At 45.0% G+C, this 26456-nt stretch overlaps 2 protein-coding genes across 5 annotated transcripts in view; one reads left to right on the top strand and one right to left on the bottom strand.

Moving 5' to 3' along the window:
- PDE11A (phosphodiesterase 11A) overlaps positions 1-10977 on the bottom strand; it is a 142543-nt gene extending 131566 nt beyond the window's left edge. For both annotated transcript variants that reach the window (XM_080400368.1, XM_080400369.1), the window contains exon 1: positions 1407-10977. In XM_080400368.1, coding sequence (XP_080256494.1) covers positions 1407-2207 — 801 coding nt within the window. In that variant the 5' untranslated portion in view covers positions 2208-10977. The remainder of the gene's footprint in view (positions 1-1406) is intronic.
- A 1891-nt stretch (positions 10978-12868) lies between these two features.
- RBM45 (RNA binding motif protein 45) lies at positions 12869-26255 on the top strand. 3 transcript variants are annotated; one of them, XM_080400379.1, is made up of 10 exons: positions 12869-13683; positions 15225-15347; positions 15475-15601; positions 17091-17201; positions 17541-17720; positions 18563-18692; positions 19937-20033; positions 20426-20592; positions 22001-22197; positions 26042-26255. In XM_080400379.1, exons 1-9 carry the CDS (start codon positions 12871-12873, stop codon positions 22191-22193), a joined length of 1941 nt encoding a protein of 646 aa, XP_080256505.1. In that variant the 5' UTR covers positions 12869-12870; the 3' UTR covers positions 22194-22197; positions 26042-26255. The 3 variants fall into 3 exon arrangements, with proteins under 3 accessions (XP_080256505.1, XP_080256506.1, XP_080256504.1); XM_080400380.1 differs by lacking the exon at positions 26042-26255 and having other exon boundaries at positions 20429-20592; positions 22001-22556; XM_080400378.1 differs by lacking the exon at positions 26042-26255 and having other exon boundaries at positions 22001-22556.
- The last annotated feature ends 201 nt before the right edge of the window (positions 26256-26456 follow it).

The following is a 26456-nucleotide window of genomic DNA, read 5'->3' as shown; positions in this document are numbered from 1 at the left end:
GAGAACATCTTCTGCTTGACCCCCAACAGCAGGTATTTTGGGAAGAGTACAGTTTTAGAAGTTAAAGTAATAAAAAAAAATCAGATGGGAAGAGAAAGTGAAAAATGGAGAAAAGGAAAAATACAGGAAGAAAGCAAGTTTAGATTTTTTCAAAGGTGATCCAACACTCAATCATTTTAGTCTGAATACTACAGCATTTTAACCAAGCTCTGTTCACTCCCTTTGAACTCTGGTGGGCTGGGAACCTCTGTCAAGTCTTGAGGTGTGAGGTGCCTAGTATTTTTCACTGCTTGGCAAATAAATAAATATGCAGCCCAAAATATGTTTACCCTGGCTCTTCTGTATGTCAAATAAAAATAACCCAACCTTATTTTTCATGTCTCTTCCTTTACAGTTTGCTGTAATACATCATCAGTTTTCTAATGTTTATTATTTTTGTTACTACTGTAGAGCAAAATTAGACACTGGCCAATAGTTATTACTAAAATTTTTAAACATACATTGCTCACCTTTCTAAAACTTTCCATGATCCTAACTGAGAAAATATGTCACTCTGTCATTCTTAATTTTCTCAAGAACCTAAAATTGCTGATAGTGTCTCACTAACAACACTAGAAATAGCCCCTAGGACTGAGCCACATAAATGTCAAGCTGGTAAACTGAATGCACTGTTCTGCAGCAGGCAAAGGCATGTCTGTTCGGGCTGAAGTCGAAGTGGATTTTTCCCTTGAAGACCGGACTACATTTTCACAGTTACACAGAAGCCTCTATAAAAGTAAAAGACGGGGAGAGTCCTGGCAGGAGAGTAACGGGACTGGTTATATCACTCCTCGGGATGGGTTTGAAAACACGTGCCATGTGGGGCTGAGCAGGCACATGCAAAGGTGCTCTCTTGAAAGCGATGAGATTCTTTCAGGGGCGAGAAGGCAGGGAACGTTAAGTGCAACCGCGATTTAAGAGTATTATCATTAGGGCTGTTACGAGCGGTTTTTTAAACTTTTCTTCAGCAGATTCCAAAATAACGTTTTGAAAACGCATGAAGCCGGCTACCGCTCCTGCGCAATCCGAAAGCGCTGCTGTACCGAACTGATGACCGCTTCAGCCCCGCCGGCCATCCAGAGGAGGCCTGCTCTCCCGCCTTCACGGGAGTCCCCGTCCGTCCCCCGCCCCGTCAGCAGCTGCCCGAGCACACCGGCGGCCGCTACGCGCAACCCCCGGCTCCCCGACGGTGGCAGCGCCGCCGCCCCGGCAGGGCCGCCCCGGGGGAGGCAGGGCGGCGGGGAAGGGGTGCCGCGGCGGGAGGCAGGGCCGGGCGGCGACGGGGCTTATCGGCTGGCGCCTCCGCCGCCGCGGTCCGAGGGGGAGCCGGGGACGGCGGCGCGCTGGGAGCCTGCCCGGTCCCCTACCTGGTAGGCGTCGGGGATGTTGACCGTCTCTCCGTGCTCCGCTACGTAGCCGATGATGCCCTTGCCCCAGGGCACCTGCACCTCGTTGCTGTTCTCGGTGGAGCCGCAGGGCAGCAGCGGGGTGCCGGCGTGCACGTCGAAGAACTTGGAGACCAGGCTCTTCTTGCCGCCGGCGGCCCCCTCCACGAGGAACAGAGAGCCCCGGTCGGCGTCCACCATGAGGCAGACGAAGATGAGGATCTTGTAGCTGAGGCTGGTGAGGTCCAGGTCGTTGGAGATGTCCTTGACCAGCTCCAGGAAGAACTGGCGCTCGTTGTGCTCCTTGAGGTAGCGCTTGTAGTCCAGGGCGGTGGGGGGGTACTGGGGCAGGCTGACGCGGGACTCCAGCAGGGCGCTGAGGATGTGGGCGGTGGTGGGGGGCAAGGAGCTGGCTTTCCGCAGCAGCGCCCGCCGCCGCACGCTGCTCAGCGGCTCCTGCGCCCGGGCGTGCACATGTTCGTCGTAGGTGAGGTTGACGTGGATGGCCTTGGAGCGGGCGAAGCTCTTCCGCAGCTCCTTCTGGGAGGCTCGGCGCTGCAGCCCCCCACCGCCGCCGGGGCCGCCGGGGCCGCCCGCGCTGCCCCAGCCGCCGCCGGGGCCGCCGCTGCTCCGGCGCTCCTCCGACGGGTCGGGGGCGGAGGCGGCGGGCGCTTTAGAGAGCGACATCTTCCTCTTCAGCCACTTCTCCACCAGCTCCGGGTGCCTCTCTAGGAAACTTTCCACCGCCGCCACGTCGAGGCCGGCGTCGGCGGGGGCCGCCATGGTGCCGGCGGCGGGGGCGGCTCAGGCCGCGGGAGTCCCCGCGGCGGCCATGCCCCGCCGCCGCCCCGACGGCTGCCCCGGGGCGCGGGGGGGCTGCCGGCAGCCCCGGCGAGGGCCTGCCCCTGCCCCTTGCCCCGGCCCCTTGCCCCGGCCCGTCCTTGAAGCCGCGCTTTCTTCTCGCCCTCTGCTTCCCCCCGCGACCTCCTTTTCCTGCCCACCACTCTTTATTGTTATTAGTAGTAGTGTTCGTATTATTCTAGGTATTTTTCCGCTCCCCGGCCTTCAGCCCTTCGGTGGCCCTGGCCCTGGCCCCCGGCTCTGGACCGGTTCCCCCAGTGAGTCGGGCAGGCGCAGCCGCCGCGCCTCTGGAGATGCTCCGGGAGCGCTCGGGCAAGCCCCTTCTGCCTAGTGCTGTCAGTGCTGGCGGCGGGTGCTGCGTAACCCAGCCGGCGGACCACTGAGGAGGGAGGGGAGGACGCGTGAGCCGAGCGGGGGGGCAGGCGGGGAGGAGGGAGGGCTGGCAAGCGCCGCTGCGGGTGGAGGCACCGCCGCCCGCCTGGCGACAGCCGCCTCGGCAGCCGCCGCGGGGAGCGGGCGGGCGGGCGGGGCGCGGCGGCAGGGTCCCCCCGCGGGAGGGCCCCGGGCAGCGGGGCGCCGCGCTGGGGAGCTGCGCGCCGGCGGGCGCCTCATGCAGGGGGGTCGGGGGAAGCGGGCGGGTCCTTTTGTCTGTGATGCGTGTGCGGGGAAGGGGCAAGCCCGGCCAAGATCTGCGGGAGGGGCGGGGGGCGCAGCGCGAGCGCTCCCGCTAAAGATGTCTAATTTATAGCACTATTTGCGTTGCTTCCGTGCTTCGGGAGACGGGCGGAAAAGCGGGGCCCTTTCAGAAAGCCCGAGCGGGTACCGTTTCTCGAAGCCCTGAGTTGACACGCCTGCAGCCCCTGCCGTGCGGGGACCCGGCTCCGCGCGGCGCGCACCGTTCCGCGCCCGGCGCCGTGTGAGAACGAGAAGCGGAGCGCGGGCCCCGGCCCGCCCGCCCGGCAGCCGCGTTCCCCCGGGGCCGGGCGGCTCAGCGGGAGCGGGCGCGCCGAGCGCTGCTGTGTGCCCGCTCCTGCAGCACCGGCTGCCAGACGGGAGCCGGCCGCACCCCCCGGGGCGGGCGGACCGGGGTTATTTTTGTGCGCACGTGGAGCACGTTTCCTTGCTAAATCGATGCCCACGCGCCAGCGGCTGGAAAGCCGGAGCCACGGATCCGACACGTGAAACATGTCTTTCACGCGCTCACCGGAGCCTGAATGAAGGCAGCGTCAGAAATTCATGAATGGGAGTTCGGGTGGCTGGGAAAACACACGGGCCAATCTTCAACCAAGCGAGATTCCGACCTGCGGGGGGCTCTGACCCTGCTGGGGGGACCCTCTCCCTGCCGCAGACCCCCCCTGCGCGGGGTCCGGGCGGCGAGCAGAGGGAGCGATGTGGGGCACGTGTCCACAGTGCGGGCGGGTGCGCGGGCGTCAGCCGGGGAGGGAGGGCTGCGCCTCCGTGCCCCGCGGGCTCCCGCAGCACTCGGTGGTAACGAGGGGCTCCGTGCAGGTGCTGTGGCCCCCGCGGAGCCCGGAGAGCGCGCAGGAAGCGACAGACAAAGGATTTCGCCCGGCGGTCCTGGTGCCAGCGCTGTTGGCGGCTGAGCAGCAGCTCCCCCACTGCGGCGGGGCTCCGTGCTTGCCTCCCGCCCGCCGGCGGGGTTTCCTTTTGCTCTGCCGGTCCCCCCCGCCGCGCAGGGCCGAGCCGCAGCGGGACGGTTCCCCATTGAGATCCGCGCCGCCGGCGGCACCCCGCGGCCGTAGGGGCGCGCAGGCGCGCGGGCAACCGGGGGCGGGGGGCGCCGCCCCCCCAGCAGCCCTCGCCGGTCGGGGTCGGAGCGGGGAGCCGGGCCGGCCCCGGGCTGCCGTGGCGGCGGGGAAGGGGCCGCTGCTGGCCGCCGCACCATGCCTCTGCCGCCGCTCCCTTCCCGGGGATGCCCGGCTGCAGCGAGCGGGCAGCGGGGGGGGGGCGGAGAGCGGGGCCGTCGGAGGACACGCTATAGGGGATCGTTCCCGAGCACATCGCACCTTTGAAGAAGCTGAGCGCTTTCCATACAGGCCCTGGACATGAAATTGCAGGCGTATCTCAGTAAGGGCAAGGGCGACTGAAATACTGAGCTTCTCAGCGTTTCTCTCTGCGCTGCAGACAGGCTGCCGGAGCTGGGAAGGAAAGGGATTTCATGCGCAGCAGCAGGCACAGCCCCTCAGCCTACGCCAGAGACTGTCACATCGTGGAGGCCCCGATCTCAGGAGGACACAAGCTGAAGTGCCACCCTCGCTTCTCACAGCATCCACATTGTTGGTGCACATCTGTACACTGCTGCCTGTGCTGCCACTGAACTGTCCTTGGCTGCTGGCGCTTGCGTCACCATCACCCTTGAAGGGCACACGCTTGCCCGAAGCCAGTAATTGCTGCTTAGCCTTTCGGTGGCATTTGCGTTTTTGCAATACTGGCACAAACACTCCACTTACACAAAGAAAAGGCGTAAGCTGCTGAAGGTCTGACAGGCACGTACCCCGAGCCCTCAAGCAAGGACCTTGGGTGTCTGCATGCAAATGAAATAATTTTATGTAAATAATTTTTACCATTTCGCTGTAGTAAGGTTTGGTTTGAGCACTCACAGCAGTGTTTACCTCAAAATGGTTACTGTGTAGCAGTTTTGTATGTAAACACATAAAGCAACTTAGTGTTTCCATAAGCCTAGGTATAAACAAGGTCTTCCCTTACAATTTCTTCAAACAGCCTTGCAGCATCTTCAGTTTATTTGCTGGGATTGTATGCATGGGGTACAGCAAAAGCTGCATATTGACAGTCTCTCAAATAGCAGAGTCAAGACTGAAGGAAGTAGAAATGCCGTTGTCTCCATTGTGTAAAATACATAGCAAACAATTTACCTAACACCTTAATTGTAAAGAACTCTGCAGCTCCAAATCTGTTATAAACTATAATCCTCTCTTTTAAAGGTGAAATGTGACACAGATTAGCACAGTGGTTTTTCTATTCTGTAACTTGCACAAGGCTTTTGACATGCTGTCACGGTAAAACCTGCTTCAGAAGCCTGGCCTGGTGTGCATCGGTGGATGTTAGGAGAAAACTTGCGTCTGTTTGTGCTCTGGCACACATCAAACTATACCTCTGTTTGCAGGGTGAGTAAACCAAGTGCACTGTATGCTGGACTGCAGCTTCCTATGTGGGTCTGAGAGAGATTAGTTGCAGCCTTTTGTGGGAGGGCCAAAAAGACAAATGTATTTTGTCAGCATCATGGGATTGCGCTGCCTTCGTAATTCTACAGGTATGCTGCAGTGAGGTACAGGCAGCTTGTATCTGATGCATCTTATGTATGATGCAGCTTTTATCAGTGTGGATGCACAGTGCCAAGTCAGACAGCAGGGCAGGCTTTAGCCAGTCTCACCTTGTCTCCTTGAGTACAAACATACAGAGATGCCCTAAAAGAATCACAAGAACTGTCAATGTGTTTCTCAGGCTGAGCGTATTTCTCTATTCAGAAAGGCAGCGGCATAGCACTTTTCAAAATGCAATTGAGAAAAAGCACTCAAGATTTTTTTTTTCATCCAGGCAGATGCTTTCATTGTCTGAACAATCAGCAGAACAGGTCCCAGTTATTAAACTGAAAGGGGGGGGGGGAGAATATAGCTACAGCACAAAAGGAAAAAAAGTGGGTACTCATCTAGTCCTGTCACAGAACTTTTTACTTGACTCTCACTTATTCCCTTGCTTAAAAACAGCAGTTCAGCTTTATGGAGCACTGTGAGATGATCAATTAAAGCCCCTGGTATGTAAACACTGGAGCAATACAGCTAAAATGAGTACCTGGAAATAGACACTATAGCAAATCAGTTTTGTACTAATGCTCCCTCCTGCGATGACATAAGGGAACCTTGCTTTAGTGAAGCATGTTTTAAACTATTACATTTGTGTAAACAGAGAGTTAAACTGAAGGTCATAATTGAAGTGGTAGAGATTCATGTGGAGGTTTCAGGAGGATGTTAATCACCTTCATCAATCCTCTACTGTTGGTGAAAATATCTACTATGATTTCTTTGAGCTATTTAGCCCTCATTCATTCTACTTGTTAGAGTATAAAGGTGCCATAACATGTTAGCCACAAATAGAGAAAAAAAAATCTACAGCTCTGAAAAATGACTGGTAGGTGATTATGGTTGTTTAATACACAAAGGAACACAACAATACAGTGAGAGAGACTGTATTTTCAAACCACAAAGGTCACGGGTATTCAGGTATCTCCTTAAGATTCTGTTAGTCAACATCACTACTGAAAGGTTACTTGTCCCCTGAAAATACCGGATATTCTTGATACTGTGCTTCTGTCATCCTTATTCAGTGTTCTTTTAATGTAAGGTTGTATTTTGTTATCTACTGCATCTGGTACTTTCCTTCACAGATGATAACGCTGAGGATTTTTTTTCCCAAAATTAAAACTTCATTTAGTTGTCAGTCCTGATACTTACAGGCACTTTCTTTACATAGCCACAGTTGAAATAATAGCTTCAGTGGGTGTGTGAACAACTAGTTACAGAACTGGGGTCTTGGATCTCCTTGTAGAAAGGAACGGTACTTCTATAGTACACTCCACAAAGGTCTATGAAATACATAATATAAATAATGCTCACCTCCATTGTTGTTTATTGGAAAATAGCATCCTAAAATATATCCTTACTTGATTTTGCTAAGGCCAATCCCCAATGAATAATTAATATCAAAATACTAAAACTTGACATAGGAGCTAGTCAAAATTCAAAGCATTTTTTCACTGACATTAGAGCTGCTGCAGAAGTTGCTTTTTTCAAGTATGCAATAAGACCGGCTCTTTCAGCAAAAATTCTGAAATTCCAGCAAAAATATTTTTTGTACCAGGAATGTATTTCTTAAGGTTTTCCAAATAGTCCATCAATGTATTCTCACTTCAGACAAATCTTGAAAAACAAAAAAGATAGTAAAATACAAGGCTGGTCCAACATCATATATTTATGAAAATATCAATGGTCTCAAATCAAAGGTGTGATGCTCCTGAACATAATGTGCCTAGAATCCAAGATGAATGTGAGCATAAATATACATAATATAAAATGCACAAGGTATACATTGTCTTTGTGTCACTTTAGTAAGTCAAATTCAAATCCTTTGCATCATGGAGAGTTGCAATTCTTTGCACCATTTCACATACAACTACTTACTACTTTTAAACTATGTAAGTATCTTTGTGATTCCAGTACCCAAAAGATCCAACTTTACTTTCATACAGTTGTTGAAAATGTGCATCTGCAGATTGACATGAAATTCATCAAGGCTGTGCTTCCTTGAAGGGCATTAGAAAAAGGGTTGTCAGTGGTCAGTTCCTGGCATCTCTTGACAGAAGCTGAGAAACCATTAGTGTTTCCTTCCAACTGTGGTAAAACCTGTCTCTGTCAACAGAAGCCTGCTGTTGAATTGAAGACGACTAAAATATCTATGACAACATGTTCAAGTTTCTCTCCTGTCCTCCAGAGCTGACTTTTCCTGTTGTCTAAAGTGGATTTAGATACCACTTTGTAGTGGATTTGCATGGCAAGGATTTGGTAGCCAGGGGGCTACAGGGGTGGCTTCTGTGAGAAGATGCCAGAAGCTGTCCCCATGTCAAATGGAGCAAATGCCAGCTGTCTCCAAGGATGGCCAAGGCTGAGCTGATCAGTGATGATGGTAGTGCCACTGTGATAGCATATTAGGAAGGGGGAAAAAAGAATCTGCACCAGTGGAAGAGAGAAGTGAGACTATGTGAGAGCAAGAACTCTGCAGACATCAAGGTCAGTGAAGGAGGGGGAGGATGTGCTGCAGGCACTGGAGCAGAGATTCCCCTGCGACCTGTGGTGAAGACCATGGTGAGGCAGGCTGTGCTCCTGCAGCCCAGGGAGGTCCATGGTGGAGCAAATATCCACCTGCAGCCCATGGGGAACCCCACGCTACAGCGGGTGGATGCCTGAAGGAGGCTGTGACCCATGGGAAGTCCATGCTGGAGCAGGTTTGCTGGTAGGACTTGTGGATCTGTGGGGGACCTAGGCTGGAGCAGTCGGTTCCTGAAGGACTGCACCCTGCAGAAGGAACCCACTTCATGCTGGAGCAGTGGGTGAAGAACTGCAGTCCATGGGAAGGACTTACATTGGAGACACACACTTTGTTGGCTTTCTTTTAAAAACTTGTACTAACATCTGTATGATTTGTTCACTGAACTTTTAATAAGAAAAAGTAGTTAATATATGCTGATGATGTTTTGGATGAAAGAAATACCAGTATAAAGTGAATATCACAAAACGTTTCCTAGAAATCATGGAAAAATAAAGAAGTCAGCCAATTCTAAAGGACCTTAGTAACAAGGAAAAAACCCAACCAAACAGGACTGTGTCTGTAATGAATAGCTTCATTCAAATTATATAATTTATATTCAAAGAATATAAATAAAAACAATGAAACCCACACAGATTTACTTTCCATTTTTAGCTGCTCCACTCCTTTTCAGGACTGTATGAAAAGAACAAGTCATAGCTTACTAGTAAGTGAAGGTACTTGGTCAAGTGTTCTGAGCAACAACAACTGCAGCACACCACTATGCCAGTAGAGGGTAGTGACCAGCAAACAAAATCTAAAAGCGCTCAAACAGAAATTTAAATCTGCCCATTTATACTACAGGGTTCTGGGAAAGCTATATACCTTCAGACCTGGTGTGCTGAATATTGGTAAAATTTTCTTTTAATACAGGGACCAAGGATTTTTGTTTCTGAAACCATAGTTCAGATTCATCTGCAGTAATGCAAAGCAGACAGTTGTGAGAGTAACTCATGAGTAAGGCTTTCTATTGTACCTCTAAAGAAAAGGGTTTTTTCATAGATGTCCCCTCCAACACTGCAACTCATCCATGTCACCTGTTAGTTTTACCTTTGTTCTTGTTTGCATCTGAGCAAGAAAATCCTGCAGCTTGTCCTGTTATGTGGCTAAATAAACCCCTAAGATTTGGTCCTGTCTTGTGCTTTCTATCTTTTTCAACTGTGTGGCACTGAAAACTTTTCTGAATAAAGATCTTCCTTCTTGTCTTTTTCAATATTGCCCATTTTGACCTATGTAAAAAATAATAAAAAAAAAGGAAATCTGAACCATATTACAGAAAAGTTCACTGTTGTTGGTCATATTTATCATCTCCTTCTACAGTTTTATAAAATATTTCTGTCTTGCACAGTAATAAGAAATGTGCCTCAAAGTAATGACAGTCTGACCCAGACTTAACAATAAAGGTAATTTTGGGTAAGACTCAGTTAAGCTGCACAATTTCTTAACGTGATCTGATTCTGATAGTCATGAATTATATTTTTTTAAGTTGTCCACTTTACCATTAGGAAAAAGCACCATGGGGTTTTGGGTTTTGCTGCATCTCTGAGAGGTGTAGAATTACAAAATTTGTTATTCTCTTTGGAGGTTAAGGTAGCTTTAAGTTCCTTGATTGCTTTCCTAGAGGTACTTCAATGGTAAGGGGAAAGGTCAATGCACTTTTGTCTAGAAGGCAGATCTGAAACACAGCAGCACTTCAGGATTTCCTTGTGGGTGGCAGTGCCATCTAGAACGTCTCCAGAACCACAGAATTCAACCCCTCCTCCAGTGCCTGTCAGGACACCTTCATGATGATGGGGATTTCCAGTGGCAGTGGCCCCGGCAGAGGGGGAAGGTGCCTGCAAGGGTGCCCTCGGGCCCATGTCTGCTAGGGAAGGAAGGAGAGCTGAGCACCTTTTGGCTCTGGCGGGCACAAAAATCAAGGCCTGCCCCTGCTCTCCAGCATCTCCCGGGCACCCCCTCAAGCCTGATGAGCTTCCTGCCACCACTCCATGCTTGGCTGTCAAACAGCAGGTGCCACCGCAGCGGTGTCCAATTGTGGAGAGGAGAACTCGGCATGTTCTCTGCCCCAGGCAGTGTCACCTGCCTTCTGCAGGGACCTTCCCCATGCCAAAGTGCTTGCTTTTCAATCTGGGCGGTGTGGCACCCCTGTTATGGCTCCACTCTGCAGTGCCAAGAAAAAGTGTTGCCAGGATTTGGGAAAAAAATGAACGCGGAGTCTGGTGCTGGAAGGGACATCACCTTCCAGCCCTAAAACACTGCTCCTGATGCATTGTCGTAACCTAGCTTTTCTCTAGAGGCTTCACAGTGGTGCACAAAGAGCTTACTAGATTTTCTGAAATAGTCTACATGGAACCAAACCCAACCACTATATCCTCTATGTTCCTCTAAAAATAAATCATCAACCTACATTACACTCCCAAGACAGGACACAATTTACCCCTCACAAAAATGCCGCTTCTGAGGACACCGCCAGGACTGTGTAGTGCTCGAAACACTGCCTCCTCCAGATCTTCAGATCACCAGACCTTGCCTCCATGAAACATTGCTGATATGAACTTGACAACTACATCTGCGCATGTGAGAGGGAGGATTTCTGCACATCTGATTTGCTTGTGGAAAATAATGGGAAGAAAGCATGCATCCGATCCCCTGATTTCTTCATTTAACCCCATTTTTGCACTAGGAGGTGTTGGTCCATTGTGATCCCAGTAAGAGCGGCACTTAGACTCTGTGAAGTATCATCTACAACAGGGGTCCTCAAACTATGGCCCACAGGCTGGATACGCCCCCCCCAGGGTCCTCAATCCGCCCCCCGGTATTTACAGAACCCCCCCGCCCCCCCCCCGCCGGGGGTTGGGGGGGGGAAACCAAGCAGCTGCAGATGGCTGCCTGCCACTGCATCCGCGTTCCGGCCCCGTGGTTAAAAAGTTTGAGGATCCATGATCTACAATGTTATTAATTTACAATGCTAACGCTATAAGAAGATAATAGTATAACCTCACATCCCTTTAGATGGTGAGAGGCCTGGGTGGTGTGGCATCGAGCGAGCCTCCTACACACAGCACGCTGTGCAGACCACATCCATAGCAGAGATTCTTCCCTTTTGATCTTTCAAACTTTATAGGATTTTCTTACGTGGAAACAACGCTTATCATTTCTAGTTTCTGTTTCTAGCCAAATGAGAAATTATGTTCTCAGGAGGACTTTGTGCTCCACTGTTAGATAAAGGCAAGGCCAGGCGGGTGGTGTAATTGCTGGTACCAAGCGGTGGCTGCCTGTAATCAATGAGTTGGCCAAGTTTATCCTGCACCCAAGGGAAGAGCAAAGCACGGCACAGCCTGAATGCCAGGCTGTACCTGCAGCACAGCCCGGCATAGCTCCAGCCTGCACCTGCCTGGGGTAACCATACTGGGGACCACTGACCCCTCAACGTGCAGTGGTCAGGGCCACTACAACCCTAGGGCACTGGCGGCTCCTATATTCAGCTGAAGAATTCTGTTTGTGTTTTTTTTTTTTTTAATCTAACTGTTGAAGATGTGATTAACTTTATAGTAAGATTGCATTGTTCACATTTTATTAGCCTGTGCTGCTTTTCCTACAGATAGTTATTTTTCCTGGACATTTTTGTGTTTGTTTCCCATGAATACTTTGAGTTCCCTGGGCCTCTGTGTCCTGAGAGTTCACGAGATGCACATTAAGCCCCATGGCTGCCTATAGCAGCAAAGGCCTTGAAAACACCTTCTTCACGGACAAGCTCTTTCTGTATGACACTAGTGCTGTTTCAAAGGAGGAGGGTCACCATGTAGTGTAGTGGGTCTGGTTGAAAGAGGCCCTTTAAAAATAAATAAATGATTTCAGCAGAAGTGAGTATATTAGGAAAATATTGACCCAGGGTACAAACTGGGAGGAGCAGTCGATAACACCAGAGTCATGCTGTCATCCAGATGGTCCCGACAAGCTGCAGAATGGCCTGGCAGGAACATCAAGAAGCTCAAGAAGGGGAAGTGCAAGAGTCCTCTTGGGGAGGAACAATCCCATGCAGCAGTGTATGCTCAGGGGTGACTGGCTGAAAGCAGCTTTCCAGAAAAGGACTTGTGTGTTGTGGTGGACACTAAGGTGAATATGAGCCAGCAATGTGTCCTTGTGGCGAAGAAGGCCACAGGTATCCTGGGCTACATCAGGAGGAGTGTCTCCAGCAGGACAAGGGAGATGACCCTTCCACTCTGCTCAGGACTGTGACTGAGGCCACACCTGGAGTACTGTGTCCTGCTCCAGGCTCCCCAGTAGCACAGAGACATGGACATACTGGAAAGAGTCCAGTGAAAGGACACAAACATGACTAAGGGACTAGAGCACGTCTCACAGGGAAAGGCTGAGAGATCTGGGACTGTTCAGGGAAGAGAAGGCTCAGGGTGGATGTTTTCAATATGTATAAATAGCTGAAGGGAGACATTGAAGATGAGCTTTCCCAGTGGAGCCCAGTGACAGGACCAGAGGCAGTGAGCACACACTGACACACGGGAGGTTCCATCTGAACATCAGGAAACACGTTTTTACAGGGGCGGTGACTGAGTGCTGGCACAGGTTGCCCACCGATGCTGCAGAGTCGCCCTCCTCGGAGCCATCCCAGAGCCGCCGGGGGCGGACCGGGGCAGCCGGCTGTAGGGGGCCCTGCCCGAGCAGGGGGATGGCCCCGCTGCCTGCTGACGGTTCCTCTCGGTCGGTGGCTCCGTGGCGCCGACCCCGGGCGGGCGCCGCCAGGGGCGAGGGGGGAGCCCGGGAGTTGCCTCGGCGCCAACCCTCGATTCGTTTCTGCTTAGTCCTTCCCACCCGCCCGCCCGCCGCCACTCCCGGGGAGCAAGTGCCTGCCTCCTCCGGGGTGGAGGCGCCGGTGCCCCGGGCAGGCCCGGAGGCCCTCCTGCCGCACGGCCCCTCTCCCCGGCAGCGGGGTGCGCCGCGCAGCCCGCCCAGAGGTGTCCCGGCCCCCGCCGGCAGCCCGGGGCTGAGGCCCGGCGTGGGGCGGCCGAGCAACCCCGCCCGCTGCAGGCGAGGCCGCGGCCCTGACGAGGCGCGGGGAGGCGGGAGGGGCGCGGCCGGCGCGCAGGAGGAAGCGGCGGCGGACATGTTGTCTCCCCGGCGGAAAGGGCGCTGCGGCCGGTCCCCGCCGGTCCCCGAGAAAAGCCAGCGGTCCCCGGCGGCCCGGGAGCCCGGTGGCTCCGCTATGGAGGAGGGCAGCAGCTTCCGCCTCTCGGCCGAGTGCCTAGACGAGCCGCCCAACAGCCGCGTCTTCGTGGTGCTGGGCAAGGACACTGGGGAGGCGCTGATCCGGGAGCGCTTCGCTCCCTTCGGGGACATCCAGAACATCTGGCTCCTGCGGGACAAGCGCACCAACGAGTCCCGCGGCATCGCCTTCATCAAGTTCGCTCGCAGCTCGCAGGCCTGCCGGGCCATGGAGGAGATGCACGGACGCAGCCTGGCCCCCGACACCAAGCCCATCAAGGTACCGCCGCGCCGCCGCCTTCCAGCCGGGGAGCGGGGCCGGGGGCGAGCGAGCGGGGCCCGGCGGGGTGCCCCCCGCTCCCTTCCCAACATGGCGGCCGCGGGGGGCGGCGGGCCTCGGCCGTTGCACCCCAGACTTGCGGCTCGGACGTCGTGTTGGCCTGCGTGGGGGCGAGGGGAAGCCGCTCAGTGGGGGGCGGCGGCCCGCCCGGGGCAGCCCCGGGGAGCCCCCGGGCAGCAGGCCGCCCGGCATGGCCCGAGCCGCGCTGCCCTCTCCCCGCGGGGGCTGCCGCCCTTGGGGGCTTCTGGACTGGGCCGCGTTCGGCTGCGGGGGGAGCTGCTGGGGGTCCCACCCTTGCCCGCAGCTCCCACGCGTGGCATTAGCAGCCACAGGCCTGGGGAATATGCAGTGTCTGGAAACTGGGGTTTTTTGCTTGTTTGGGGGGCGTGTGTGTGTTTGTGGTTTTTTTTTTGGTTTTCCTTTTAATCCTTGAGGGAGTCTCTGTGAAATATTCTAAACCAGTATATTTTAAGATCCATGTGAATAAATAGAACTGTTTTTTCAGGTATATTTTATATCAGTTTTATAGCTTGTGTACAGTTTTTTCAAAACAATTATGAGTTTTTTTTGAATCTGTGGAACTGGCTGTCAGCTTTTAGCCTCTTGAATTATTCTTATATTCCTCAAGTAGTAACAAGATATGAATGACTTCGAACAGTGAAAGAAGATTCCATGTATTTCATTTGAGAATGCAATTGAATCAGTAAAATCTTTTCTGAAGAACTTTCCATTAGAAGTGAAAAGAACAGAGTTGTATTCCTTATTGCCCAGCATGACTATTACAAAGTAATTTAAGAGCTCTTTGAAGTAAGTTGCTGCTTTTGTGTAACAGACTTACTTTGAAGGTGGTTTGTATTTTTCTTATTTGGTTGGTTTGGGTATTTTAGTTTGGTTGGGTTTTGTTTTTGTTTTTTTGTTTTTGTTGGGGTTTTTTTTGCCTGGTTGTCTTCTGGTGTGCACTTCTGAGATGAAATTTCTTTCAGTAATTAAAAAGGATTTTAACAGTTACAGATGTGAGAAGTTACAATCCTTGACAGAGCACTAGACCTGCAGAGTTTGGCCCAACTGAGCACTGAACTGCAGTAGCAAGGTTTTAATAAGCTGCTCAGCTTCTTTGCTTGCTTATATTTTGTTACTACTGCTATATTAGGCCTGTTGTAGTAATGCATTTTTTGCTACCTCACATGCTACCGGTGACATTGGCAGTGCTGCTGAATCAGTCTTTGATATTCCTGACCACTCTTCATTATTCCCAGTGAGAACTTCTGCTGGCATCTGTCCTGTTTGGGAGACTGTTTGGGGTGTGCTGTATCTTTTGTCACAGATGCATCTATGATCAGAGATGTTATCTTTTTCCATGTAAGGAGAGCTAGCTTATGTGAAAGATAAATACAAAAACTTGTTGAAACAAACTATTGGTCGTTGATATGTGATTAAGACCCTTTGTCCAGCAATTAACATCTACGTAATTATTCCATTAGGTATTTATTGCACAGTCAAGAGCTTCTGGAAGCCACCGAGATGTTGAAGATGAGGAGCTTACACGAATCTTTGTTATGATACCAAAATCCTATACAGAGGAGGATCTGCGAGAGAAGTTTAAGGTAGTGATTTGCTGTTTGTTAATTTTTATTTTAAATTGCCTTTGTCTTAATTTATCAGAAAGGCTTAATGCGTGGCACTAATGCATTTTCAAATATTGCAAATTAATGTGCTTTTTAATTGTTCTAGATGTATGGAGACATTGAATATTGCAGCATTATTAAAAACAAGACTACTGGAGAAAGTAAAGGTTTGGGCTATGTGAGATATTTAAAACCATCGCAAGCTGCCCGAGCAATTGAAGAGTGTGATCGAAGTAAGAATCTGATTGAATTCTTTCAAGTTTTTCGCAATAAGTGTGTATCATCATTAATGTACCTTTAATTTTTAGTTTTGTTTGCAGGTAAATGATTTATGATGTAATCACATCTTGAGACAAGGTTCCATTGCAAATAAAAAACAGTATTATTAACATTCATTGAGAACAGTCACCTGATTACATTCTTGAAGGACCAAGCTGCAAGTAAGATCAGTGAAAAGAGTTTAGAAATGGATGAAGAGTTTTCTGTCATGCATTATTATTGGCCTGTAATGTAGGCTTCATACCCAGGAGAACCTCATTTTAATTTATCCCTGGGAATATGCATTTTAAATCAAATGTATTTAATAAAAAATGAATATGTATAAAATGTATTTGATAGTCTATATATTTAAAGGTAGATTAATCCTAATTGAAGTTTGGGGGATGTTTTGGTTTGTTTTCATTTAATGTCATGATTAATCTATTACAGAAAGAAAGACTTCATATGCTTTATGACCAAACATGTGTCACTTATATTTGGTGGTACTAGAGCATGTATTAATGAATCTGAGTGAGTGAGTCTGGTGGAAGGCCACTAAGGTGGTCAGGGGCTGAAGCACATGACTTAGGGGGAGAGACTGAGGGAACTGGGCTTGCTCATCCAGGAGAAGAAAAGCTTTTGGGGAAACCTAACAGCAGCCTTCCAGTCCAGCCTCCTGTTCAATTTTTGCTTAATCATAAATACAAAACAGCTTGGTGTATGGGTGTGGTTGTTGTTTTTGTTGTTGTGTGTGTTGTTGTTTGGTTTTCTTTTTCTCTCTCCAGTAATATATGTGGTGGTTTTACATCATACCTATCGTAAGTGGTTGTACAAAAATTGTATTTGTGACAATTCTTGTATAGGAATAAGTCTGAGATCACTTAGCAGTTAAATTTTACTTCCTTTTTGCTGTGAGGCTAAAATGAGATTAGTTGGATAGCCTGAGGGTAATACCTGTTTCTTTCATAAAAACAAAATGTAGAACAGTGTAAAACATACATAAACTGCTATTCTAACACAGAAGTTCAGGTGACTGCCTCTGGAGTGTCTCTGAGTCCTGCCAGGTTGAAGTTGGGCAAGATGACCTCCAGAGGACCCTTCCAACCCCTCTGCTCAAGCAGTGTCACCTGGGCACCATGGTTGCCCAGGACCATGTCCAGACAGCTTTTGACTGTCTGCAAGGATGGAGACTCCACAACCACTCTAGGCAACCTGTGCCAGTGCTCAGTCACTCTTACCGCAAGTAGGCTCTGTTGTGCTGAACTTGTGACTAGGAGTAGTTCTATGTGGAAGCTGTTAACTTTCACACAGTTTGCAGACTTAGGGAGTTACAGATTAGTTACCTTCCTATTTTTCTTACTGGGCTTTCTAAATGATACATTTCTAAATACAGTACTTAAGAATGTGGATGCGATCAGATAATTCAGATGTACTGAGCTGTTGCTATATGTGTGGTTGTTTCAGGCTACAGGGCCATTTTGGCTGAACCTAAAAATAAGTCATCTGAGTCTTTTGAACACGATTATTACAGTAATAACACGAGACAAGAACCAAGAGGAAATACACTTCCGTTTTGTAAGTCATAGCTTTTTATACTAAAAATTATTTGTATTCTTGAGTATGGTGACAAAATAAGAATGCAGTCTGGACAAAGGGAAGCTAACAGAGGCTTAGGTCAACACTGCAATAGTAGATTGGCTGTTGGAGTTAGAAACAACCCAGGCATTTTATTTCTGTATTTTTATGTCTTACTTTGCTCTAGTTGGCTGATTATTTTGTGACCTGCAGCGGTGAAATAAATGTGTTACCTTTAGTATATAATTGACTTGGATTACTTTTACAAGTTGAATGAAAAATACTTATGAAATGAAGGCATGCTAGTGTGATGACTCAAATTATTTGTTGGTTCTTGAGGTGGGCAGCCAGAGTTTTGTAGTTTTGAAAAAAATGAGAGCAGAATTCAAGAGTCGGTCTCCAAACGTCTGTCAGTGGTATCACGGCTTCCCTTTATACAAGAACAGCTGTTTGCCCTCTTTGATATAGTTCCAGGACTGGAGTATTGTGATGTTCAGCGAGATCCTCACACCAATAGTGGTAAGTAAAATTAAAAATTATTATTGTACTTGACTTCATTTTTATTGCAAAATACAGTACACTCGTTGGGAAGAATTAATGTTTCATGTATCAATGGTTGCTGCTATCACTGATGCATAAGCCCCAAAGTCAGGTTTGTTTGAACCTCTGTTTACAGATAGCCTTAAATGCCTTTGCTTTCAGATTATACAATCTCAAGAAGGATAGAATCAAACCCATGAGAAGCGGGTTTGGTAAAACTAAGTTAATTAGTTGCAGAAATTATCGGGCATCTAGTTTAAATTTCCTTTAAACACATCTTTTGAGTTTTCATCTTTAAATGGGTGTGTGTGTCTGTGTGTAGCAGTTGACATGAGTTAACAGGATGAAATCATAAAAAAACAAATTGTGTTTGTATTGGAAGGTTTTTTTTTATTTCAGTCTTTTGCTGTTGCTGAGAGAAAGAGGTCTGTTCTCAAAGAGGCTTGAAATGGAAATGATTCAGAGAGTTAAAATGTACAGTACTGGAGATTCACTTCTGATGGGATAATTGCATTTTAAAATGAAACTGTGTATGTGTGTGTTTTTTAATTCAGGCTTAGGGAAGAAGACATGTTTTCACTTGTACTTTATTACCAGCTTTTCAAGTTATCATAAATATAGCTGATTGTCACTACTTAATTCTGCTGAAGTTTTCCTCACAAATGCTACTGATTAAGTAATGTAATGTGTGGTAAAAAAGACTTAAGAATTTTTTATCATCCATGACTAATGTGAAGTTTAATCATATTGCTTTATATGAGTGTAGTTTGTTCTTAAGATTTACCTGTATCATACTGAAGCTGTGTGCACTGTATTTGTAGGGCATGCTGTGATTCAGTATAGTACTGCTGCGTCAGCTATATATGCCAAGTATAAACTACATGGGTTTGAGTATCCTCCTGGAAATCGATTGACTGTCATTTTCCTAGAAGATGGGAGTGATAGCTCAGAGTAAGTACCGATAAACAAAGACACTTGTGAGTTGTGTTCTGGAGAGCAAAGTTTAAAATAAATACATTTTTAATATAAGGAACAGCAATGTCATTGTGATCTTGTTTCATACATGTAGATAGTATTGTTTAAAATTTAGGTGGATTTTTTAAATTTTTTTGAATAGTTTAGAATAAACCTTTTGAAACTTACTAGTCTTTGATAAAACATTAGAATATATACTCTTAAGATACATTGGAAAATCTTGGATTTGGCAAGAATCTTTGTAAGTATCTCTAATACATAACAAGGCTGGAGTCTGTTTTTGATGAGGTTTTTGTATTAGAAACAGATTTATCTAGTTGATCTCTTGGTTGTATTTGCAGTGCTGCAAATAGTAGCCTTGTGAAGGACATATGTAGAGTAATACTGTGTGCTGAGGATTTGATACTCCCACTGCATGGAGATTGTCAGGTTTTACTTTGACCATCTTTAATCTGTTCCTGTGATTTGAATGCCCATTACAGGTTGCAATGGCTTAGGTGTGCTCCTGCAGTGAGTATTTTGGCTTAGTTTCATCCTAAAGGAATCTAGTTTGTCAAACCTATTCTGGGATATGAATGAGGTCAGTAAGGAGGGACAATGGGGAGATTCACTTCAGAAGTGCATGCCTGATTTAAACTGAAAAAAATATTCATTGCAACTGTCCTTCTTGCAGGCAATTTCCTTCATTCTTCAATAATTCCTACTAGTTCATGGTCCTACAACACGGGCTGTGAATGTATACAAAAAATGCAATTGCTTTTTCTTATTCTGCAACAGAACAAATTAAAAATTCCTGGAAAACGAGAGCTGTAAGTAAATTTTCTGTGATAATGTTCTGACTTCTGAATTGAATTTCTGTGCTCTTTTTGGAAACAGGTGAAATTTTTCTGTCCCTTCTGCCTTTTAGTTACCTTTTACAAAATGTAGTGGGCTCTATAGACTTAATTCCCTCCCAAGTATTAAGAAAAGTAAAGAAGAGGTTTTGTATCTTTGTATGTAGAAATGTATGAGTGTTTTCAGTGAGTTGCAGCTAGCATGCATACTTTCAGATCATTTCTAGAGTGTCATGGAAGCCTGCTGTGATTTTCATTATCTACAGGAGTTTACAGATTTCCAGAGACTTTTAGATGTGCGTTAAAACTTATTTTCTTTTGCTGAGTTTAAGATTACTGTGACTTAAGGCTATCCTTTAAATAGTTTATTATCACTTCTGCTTGCAGTCTCATCAGAAAAATGGCCACACAGCTGGTAACAGCACATGTGTCATCAGTGTTGCGGAATAACAATGCAATTGTTCAGCAGTATAGGACACCTCCTGTAAGTTTATTAACATTACATTAATTGTGTTTGTATTGCATTACATTAATACATTAATTATTAATGGATGCTGTTAATACTCTCTGAATTGTAGGAAACTTAAGATGTGTCAATAAAGAACACTGCTTACTTTCTTCTGTAACTGAGATGCTGTGTTCTTAAGATGTACCTCTGGTTGGTTTGTACATCTTTATTCCCTGTAAAAGTGACTGACCTTACTTGGATTTATTGTCCAATTTAATGAAATAACCAAAGTAAACAAATTAAGATGAGAACTCGTAGAGCCAGTTTATGTGCTGTGATGGGAACAAAAATTGTTAATAAGGCAAAATTATTTTCACCCTGACCATTGGTTAATTTATACTTGCATCTTTTTTCCCCCTCTGTTTCAGCAGGCATTTGGAGGAACTTCTGGCTCACAGTTACTTCAGCCACAAACAGATGCCATACTTCCACCACACAAAAAAAAAGTTCCACCTGACACTTCTGTGAAGGAAAGGCTTTTCATACTTTTTCATCCCCATCCTTTACCTGTAAATGTATTGGAGGATATATTCTGGTAAGACTCCATTTACAAATAAGTGCTTTTTAACCAAAAAAATAACCATGAAATATTTAAAATAAATGTTGAAAATAAAAAAGATTGTCATCATGAAGAGTGCACAGTGATCAGTAAGTAATAAATGATCAATAGGTAACAGTTGCTTTTTGAAACAAGTGTGTAATGGAATTCACCTTGAGGCATAGATAGTGTCATCAGTACAGCAGCTTTATTATTGATTAACATAATCTCAAGTAAGATGTCTAGTCTTTTTTTTTTTTAACCAAAAGATGTTGTACTTCCAGTTCTTATAGCTTGATCTATTTGGCATTTTCTTGTATGTATTTCTTTAAGGAATTTAAGTATTTTGATAAATTTCCACAGTAACTTTGGGGAGTAAGTATAGGGAGGGGTTTTTTTCTGATACATCCTGGGACATTTTGATGGTTTGCATCTTACTTACACTATTTCAGCTGTCCTTTCACATGCCTCCCTATGAGGAACAAAGGCTTGAGAGACAATTTTTTGCCATCTTTAAAACAAATCTATAGTTTAGCTGTTCTCCAATGTGTTGTATTACTTATTTTTAGTAAACTCCTGAAGAAAAAGTAATTTCCCTTTTCTGGCGTTTCTGGCATTTGCAATAAATCTTTGGAAAGCCAAAAGCACCAGGAGAGGAAAAGAAACAATATGCACTTGTGTGGGATTTAAAACTGTACCTATTTGATGTGCTGGAGAGGAAAAAGGCTATGCACCCTAGTCTTGACGCTTGTATAACTTCTGTATGAAGGAAGCAGACTTTATTTATGTTTTTTAAGGAACTGTCTAGGAATCTCCAGAGGAGTTGTAAATCTGGCTTATTCCATAAAGCTTTAGTGCTTGCTTTCTGAGTCATTTCAGTCAGACCTTTTCAAAGATAATCACAACTGAGCAAGTTCATTTAAGTAAGATGCAAGTTTAGCCTCTTAAATTATCTGCTAGTCTGTGTGTATTCCTGTGTGGGTTTGTTTGGTTTTTTTCTTTTGGGGTATGCGTGGTGTGGAGGGGTGTTGTTTTGTTTTTGTGGGGATTTTTGAGTTCCATTTAGTCTTTGGGGACCATAGTATTGATTAACTTATATACATTCTTTTAAATAAGAGAGAAATCGCCAGTGCTTGTGGTTCTGTTGTAATATTCCATAGAAAACATCGTCTGTGGACTTCTGGTTTTATTTCTATTCCTGCTTGGAATTCTAGAGAAAGGAAAGTAAAAACTGGGCATTTTGAAGGAGAGGAGCACAAGAAAATCTAGCATGCATGTGAGAATATAGTTTTTGCAGCTACAAAATCATATCTGCTTCATGTTGGGTAATAGGTATCTCTGCAGCAAAACCTGTAAATTATCTAATTACCTCTTCCCCCCTCCCCGCCCCCCTCCTTTTTTCCAGTCGTTTTGGACACTTGATAAAAGTTTACCTTGTGGCTGGAAAAAATGTGGGCTATGCAAAATTTGCAGACAGAGCAAGTGCCAGTGATGCCATAACTGCGTTACATGGGAAGATTGTGAACGGAGTCAGGCTTAAAGTAAGGTTGGCAGACTCGCCTACAGAAGAATCTAATAAGCGTCAGAGAACTTACTGATCAGGTGAGTACCCCATCTGAGCCATTACTTAAACTGAAGCTCAACTACTTGAAATAGCGATAGGCAGAGTATTTTGAGGTTAGATATGAACTTGCAGTGATAAACTTAAAATATCTTTTTAGCTAACAACTGGAAATTTACTTTTGTGATGTATGTGTGTCTATGTATATATGGGGGGGTGTATGCTTATATATGCACGCATACGCTTTATTTTGGTAAAAATCTATTTTTATAATTTTTGAACAAATATGAACTAGTTGATTAACGTCAGTCTGGGTGTTAATAGAAATATTCACTTGATGTACAGAAGAGTATCAGTTAACATTGAAAAGAGTATGCAAAAATAAACAATGAAACTGAGATCAGCTTGTGTGTGTCTTTCTTTCATTAAAAACACATGCCCTCACCGTGATGTTGGATAAAGATGTAGATTTCAGCCCCTGAAGGGCAGAGGAGAGAAGGGGTAAATAAAAAAAGGGCATGGGAAGGACAGGGAAGGTTGCCAGGTGAAACTGAAGGCTTGGGATATTTGGGTCATCTGGATTCTCAGAAATCAAGTGTAGCTGGAATGTGTGATAGTGAAGAAAATATTGCAGAGCGTGTTGTGGAGGGATTGAATTGGGGGTTTTTAACATTAGGATTATTACCAAAAGAAAAATGTAGTTGGGGGAGGAAAGGCTAAGCCCTGTTTTCTACAAAATAACTCCCAAACACTACTGTAGCTTCAAAAATAATTTCAGTAGCCATATTATCTTTATAGGGAACGTGCAGTTTTGCTTTAATTCAGAGAATATCACATGAAATCCTGACTCTCTCTTCACATCAATGTTTTACTTCTAAGCTTCACTCCTTATACCTTTCTGTGTGTAGATACTCTTTGTGACCCAGGGGTTGCAAAGACCAAAAATGATTTTGCCTGTCATGTTCTTTTACTACTTTTTTTCTTAAGGACTTTCACGCTGTTCTTTTGATAAGCAGTGGTTACTAAAAGTGGTCTTACCCTTTATCCACAACTTGCTATTTGAAAAAACTGATCTCTAGCATTCTTTTTCTTCATTGAATTGTAGGTAAAACTCATTCAGAGCTCCTTTTTTTTTTTTTAATCAGCAGCTCTGGTGAATGCCAAGTTAAATAACTTGTACCCACACTCTTACCTTTGTACAAAGGCTTTGTTTGGTTTTTATGTGACTTTTGCTTCCAGTAATAAAAGGCTAGCCTCTTGGTCACTGCAGGAAAAACTACCATGTAAAGTGTAATGTAGTACCAGGTCTGCCTTTACTACTTTCTAGGAGAAAAGCATAGATCCAGTATGCATCCAAAATTAGAAAGTTTGTTTATTCTTATTTATTTTTAAGAAAGATCAGAGTGAGAAGACTGGGAGGTTCTTTTCTGATTGTCAGTCTAAACCTGATTTTTTTTTGTTGTTTTTTTTTAATTCATACATGCACATAGATGAACACACGTTTTTTCAGTGTGATTTTTGAGAATAATATTTTTACACATGCAAAATTACAGCAGAGCTCTTTTTCCTTTCCTAGGTTTCATCATTTCTGTAAATTTTCGAATAATAGAGAATACTAGTTTTAGTTTGTTCAAAGACAGACACCCTAAATCTATCTTGGACAGATACTGGTTAATTCTGGTGCAAATGACTGCTGAATACTTCCCCTCTGGTTACTCCCATCTGCTGGGCCTGTGCAATAACGCAGGTAGAAGAGCTTTCTGAGTTTACTGTATTACAGCTTACTACATCCTGTACATCAGGTTCCTGATTCTGAGACTCTTAGCTGGTTGTCTTAGCATCTATTGTTGCTTAGGACAGACAGACAAAATTACTTGCTCTCTTTTTGTCCTTAGTGAGTTTCTCAAATTCAAACAAAATGGTACATAAAAAGTAAGATTCATCTGTGCTGCTTTTAAAATGGTTTGCCCATTTAAATCAAGCTTACCACTGTGTCTCTGTATTGGACTGACTGACAACATTTTGCAGTAGTTGAGGCTTATATTTTGCTTTCCATTAAAGCTTTATATTGTGCATGTGAAAGGGGATGGAATTTTCTCTTCCTCTGAACTAGTACCTTTTTTAAAAAGATTTTATCATACTAACTTTTGTTCTTTTATAATTTTAGCTGGAGGAAATAATCTTCTTAGCTAAAACTTCTGTGAGTTTTCACTTAAGGAAGTCATTGCCTTTTAAAAAAAATAAAATCCTTTCTAAGGTTCTGTTGTATTGCTTGCTTTTTGTCTCTAACAAGGTGACTGGACTTCTGCAATAGTACTTTCTGTACAAGGTTCTTTGATTAAAATCTGATAAGATCTGTGAATTCAATAGAATATATGAAAATAAATTAATTCAATTGACTAATTCAATTGAGATACATTTATTTCGGCAGTTTTTATCTGACTTTTTTGAAGTTTTTTTGCCAATAATATTTTTCTTAACAGAAATAATCTTTTTTAAAAATATAATTTACAAAACTGTGTCTTAAAATTTTTTATGTTAATGGTATGCTACAGATAATGCTCTTACAATGTAAACTTCTGATCATAAGAACAGTCTGTTATCTTGAAACAACCTTTGTTTATCAGGAGAATTTAAATACATGTGTATTAATATTCTAAACTAATCCATCTAATGAATTTTGCAGGCTCTGGCTCTCCTACAAGTCAATGAAAATTCAGTTGTTTATATGAATAGTTAAAAGTAGCAGAGAATTGATGGAAATACAGACCAGTAAGGTTCTCTTAACTACTTTAAGTTCTAATGCAAGTTTTTTTCGGTTGAGGTTCTCCCCTCTTACGCTAAGTAAGTATTAATGGTTGAAATAATTTTAAGCCATCTTGCTTTGAGTCAGGGTAGGCTTGAGAAGACAACTACAGTGTCTACTTCTAGGCAGTTGCTAAAAGCAGAAGCTATCAATGTTCTTGGCGTTGACCAGCCTCGTGCTTTCTACTCAGGTTTTTGCATTGCTTTGAGTATTTCGTGAGAACCTCACTGCAAATGTCTGATGCCTGTTGTGTAAATTATGTCACTCAAAAATACAAGAGGAAGGAAAGGATTTGGTATTGTTCAGAAGAATGGATTGTGGAATTCTGATTAAGCTCTTCATTGCAACCTGGTAGCTCTATTTAGATACCACTCCCCCCAACCCCTAAAAAAACCCACCCCAGACATTTTTCCTGAAGCTTTCAAGTAGTCCTTAGAAATCAGAGCTTCGAACTAGAGCTATGTTAGAAATGCAAAACACAGATATCTAGAGCTGGATTCTGTGTCTTTAAATAATCATTGCTGTTTGGCTTTAACCTACAGCAAGTGGTTTCATTGCATTTTTTCCCCCTTCTGAAAATGTTTGGTGGTGTTTTAAAATAATTATTTAATTAGTTACTAAGTTATTCCATCATGAAATACTTATTACTGTCTTTTATTATACTTGTTGTGGAAAAGTCTTGCATCACCGATTTGATTTGCATTCTTTTTTTAGTTAAAACTTTATTAAAATCCTGAAATTTAATCTGTATATTTATAATTATTTCTGTGCAAAAAAATTTTAGAAAAAGTAATTGTATCATAATTGAAACTATACTCCAGAATAAAAAATAAGTTAACTATATTTTATATCAACAGTACACTGCAGAAAAATTGCTGGCTTTCACACACTGCTCAGAAAAAGAGGTACTTCTTTAAAAGCTAGAGAAACATAGATAAACTTTCAATATTATTCTAAAGATATTAAACCCCTCATTTATATGCTGTTGGATCAATTATGTTTTATGATATGTATATTTTAAAATAAAAATAGGTACCTTGCTTTTTGATACTATTTTTGTACTTGTGTTTTTTCTACAGAAACTAAATAATGACATGACCCTCAGCTAGCTGACTGACTGACTGAAAACGTGACTAGACATGGTTCCTGTGGACAGTGACAGCTTTTTTTTTTTTTTTTTTTCTTTAATTGTTACTTGATATCTCTCCCTCTCTCTCTCTCTGGTACTCCCTGGTTTTGAAAATGCAGACATGCAGTTTTGAAAATTATCTAGGCATTAAAAATTGTAAATTGGTGGTTGTTCTTGTAGTCTATAATTTTGTATTTCAGAAATATCTCTCGTGTTTAACTGAATTCCTCCTCTAAGATGGAAATTACAATGACGGGGAAATAAAGGAGTCGGCATTTTGTGGCTTGACTGGTTAATTGATAGTGATTCAGGTTGTAACTGTTAAAATGGAAGATATTTCTCATGGTCCAGATTGCACTGAAAAC

This window comes from Falco punctatus (assembly GCF_963210335.1).
Source record: "Falco punctatus genome assembly, chromosome: 8".
NCBI lineage: Eukaryota > Metazoa > Chordata > Aves > Falconiformes > Falconidae > Falco > Falco punctatus.
Note: the sequence above shows the minus strand (reverse complement) of the source record. Positions and strands in the feature narration are given on the sequence as shown.

What these genes read in the sequence shown, in the direction of transcription:
- RBM45 (XM_080400379.1), top strand. Translation starts at nt 12,871, where the DNA reads ATGGCCCCGCTGCCTGCTGACGGTTCCTCTCGGTCGGTGGCTCCGTGG. An exon ending in ATCTGCGAGAGAAGTTTAAG is followed by an intron (nt 15,348 to 15,474) that starts GTAGTGATTTGC and finishes TAATTGTTCTAG; the next exon opens with ATGTATGGAGACATTGAATA. An exon ending in AGATCCTCACACCAATAGTG is followed by an intron (nt 17,721 to 18,562) that starts GTAAGTAAAATT and finishes CTGTATTTGTAG; the next exon opens with GGCATGCTGTGATTCAGTAT.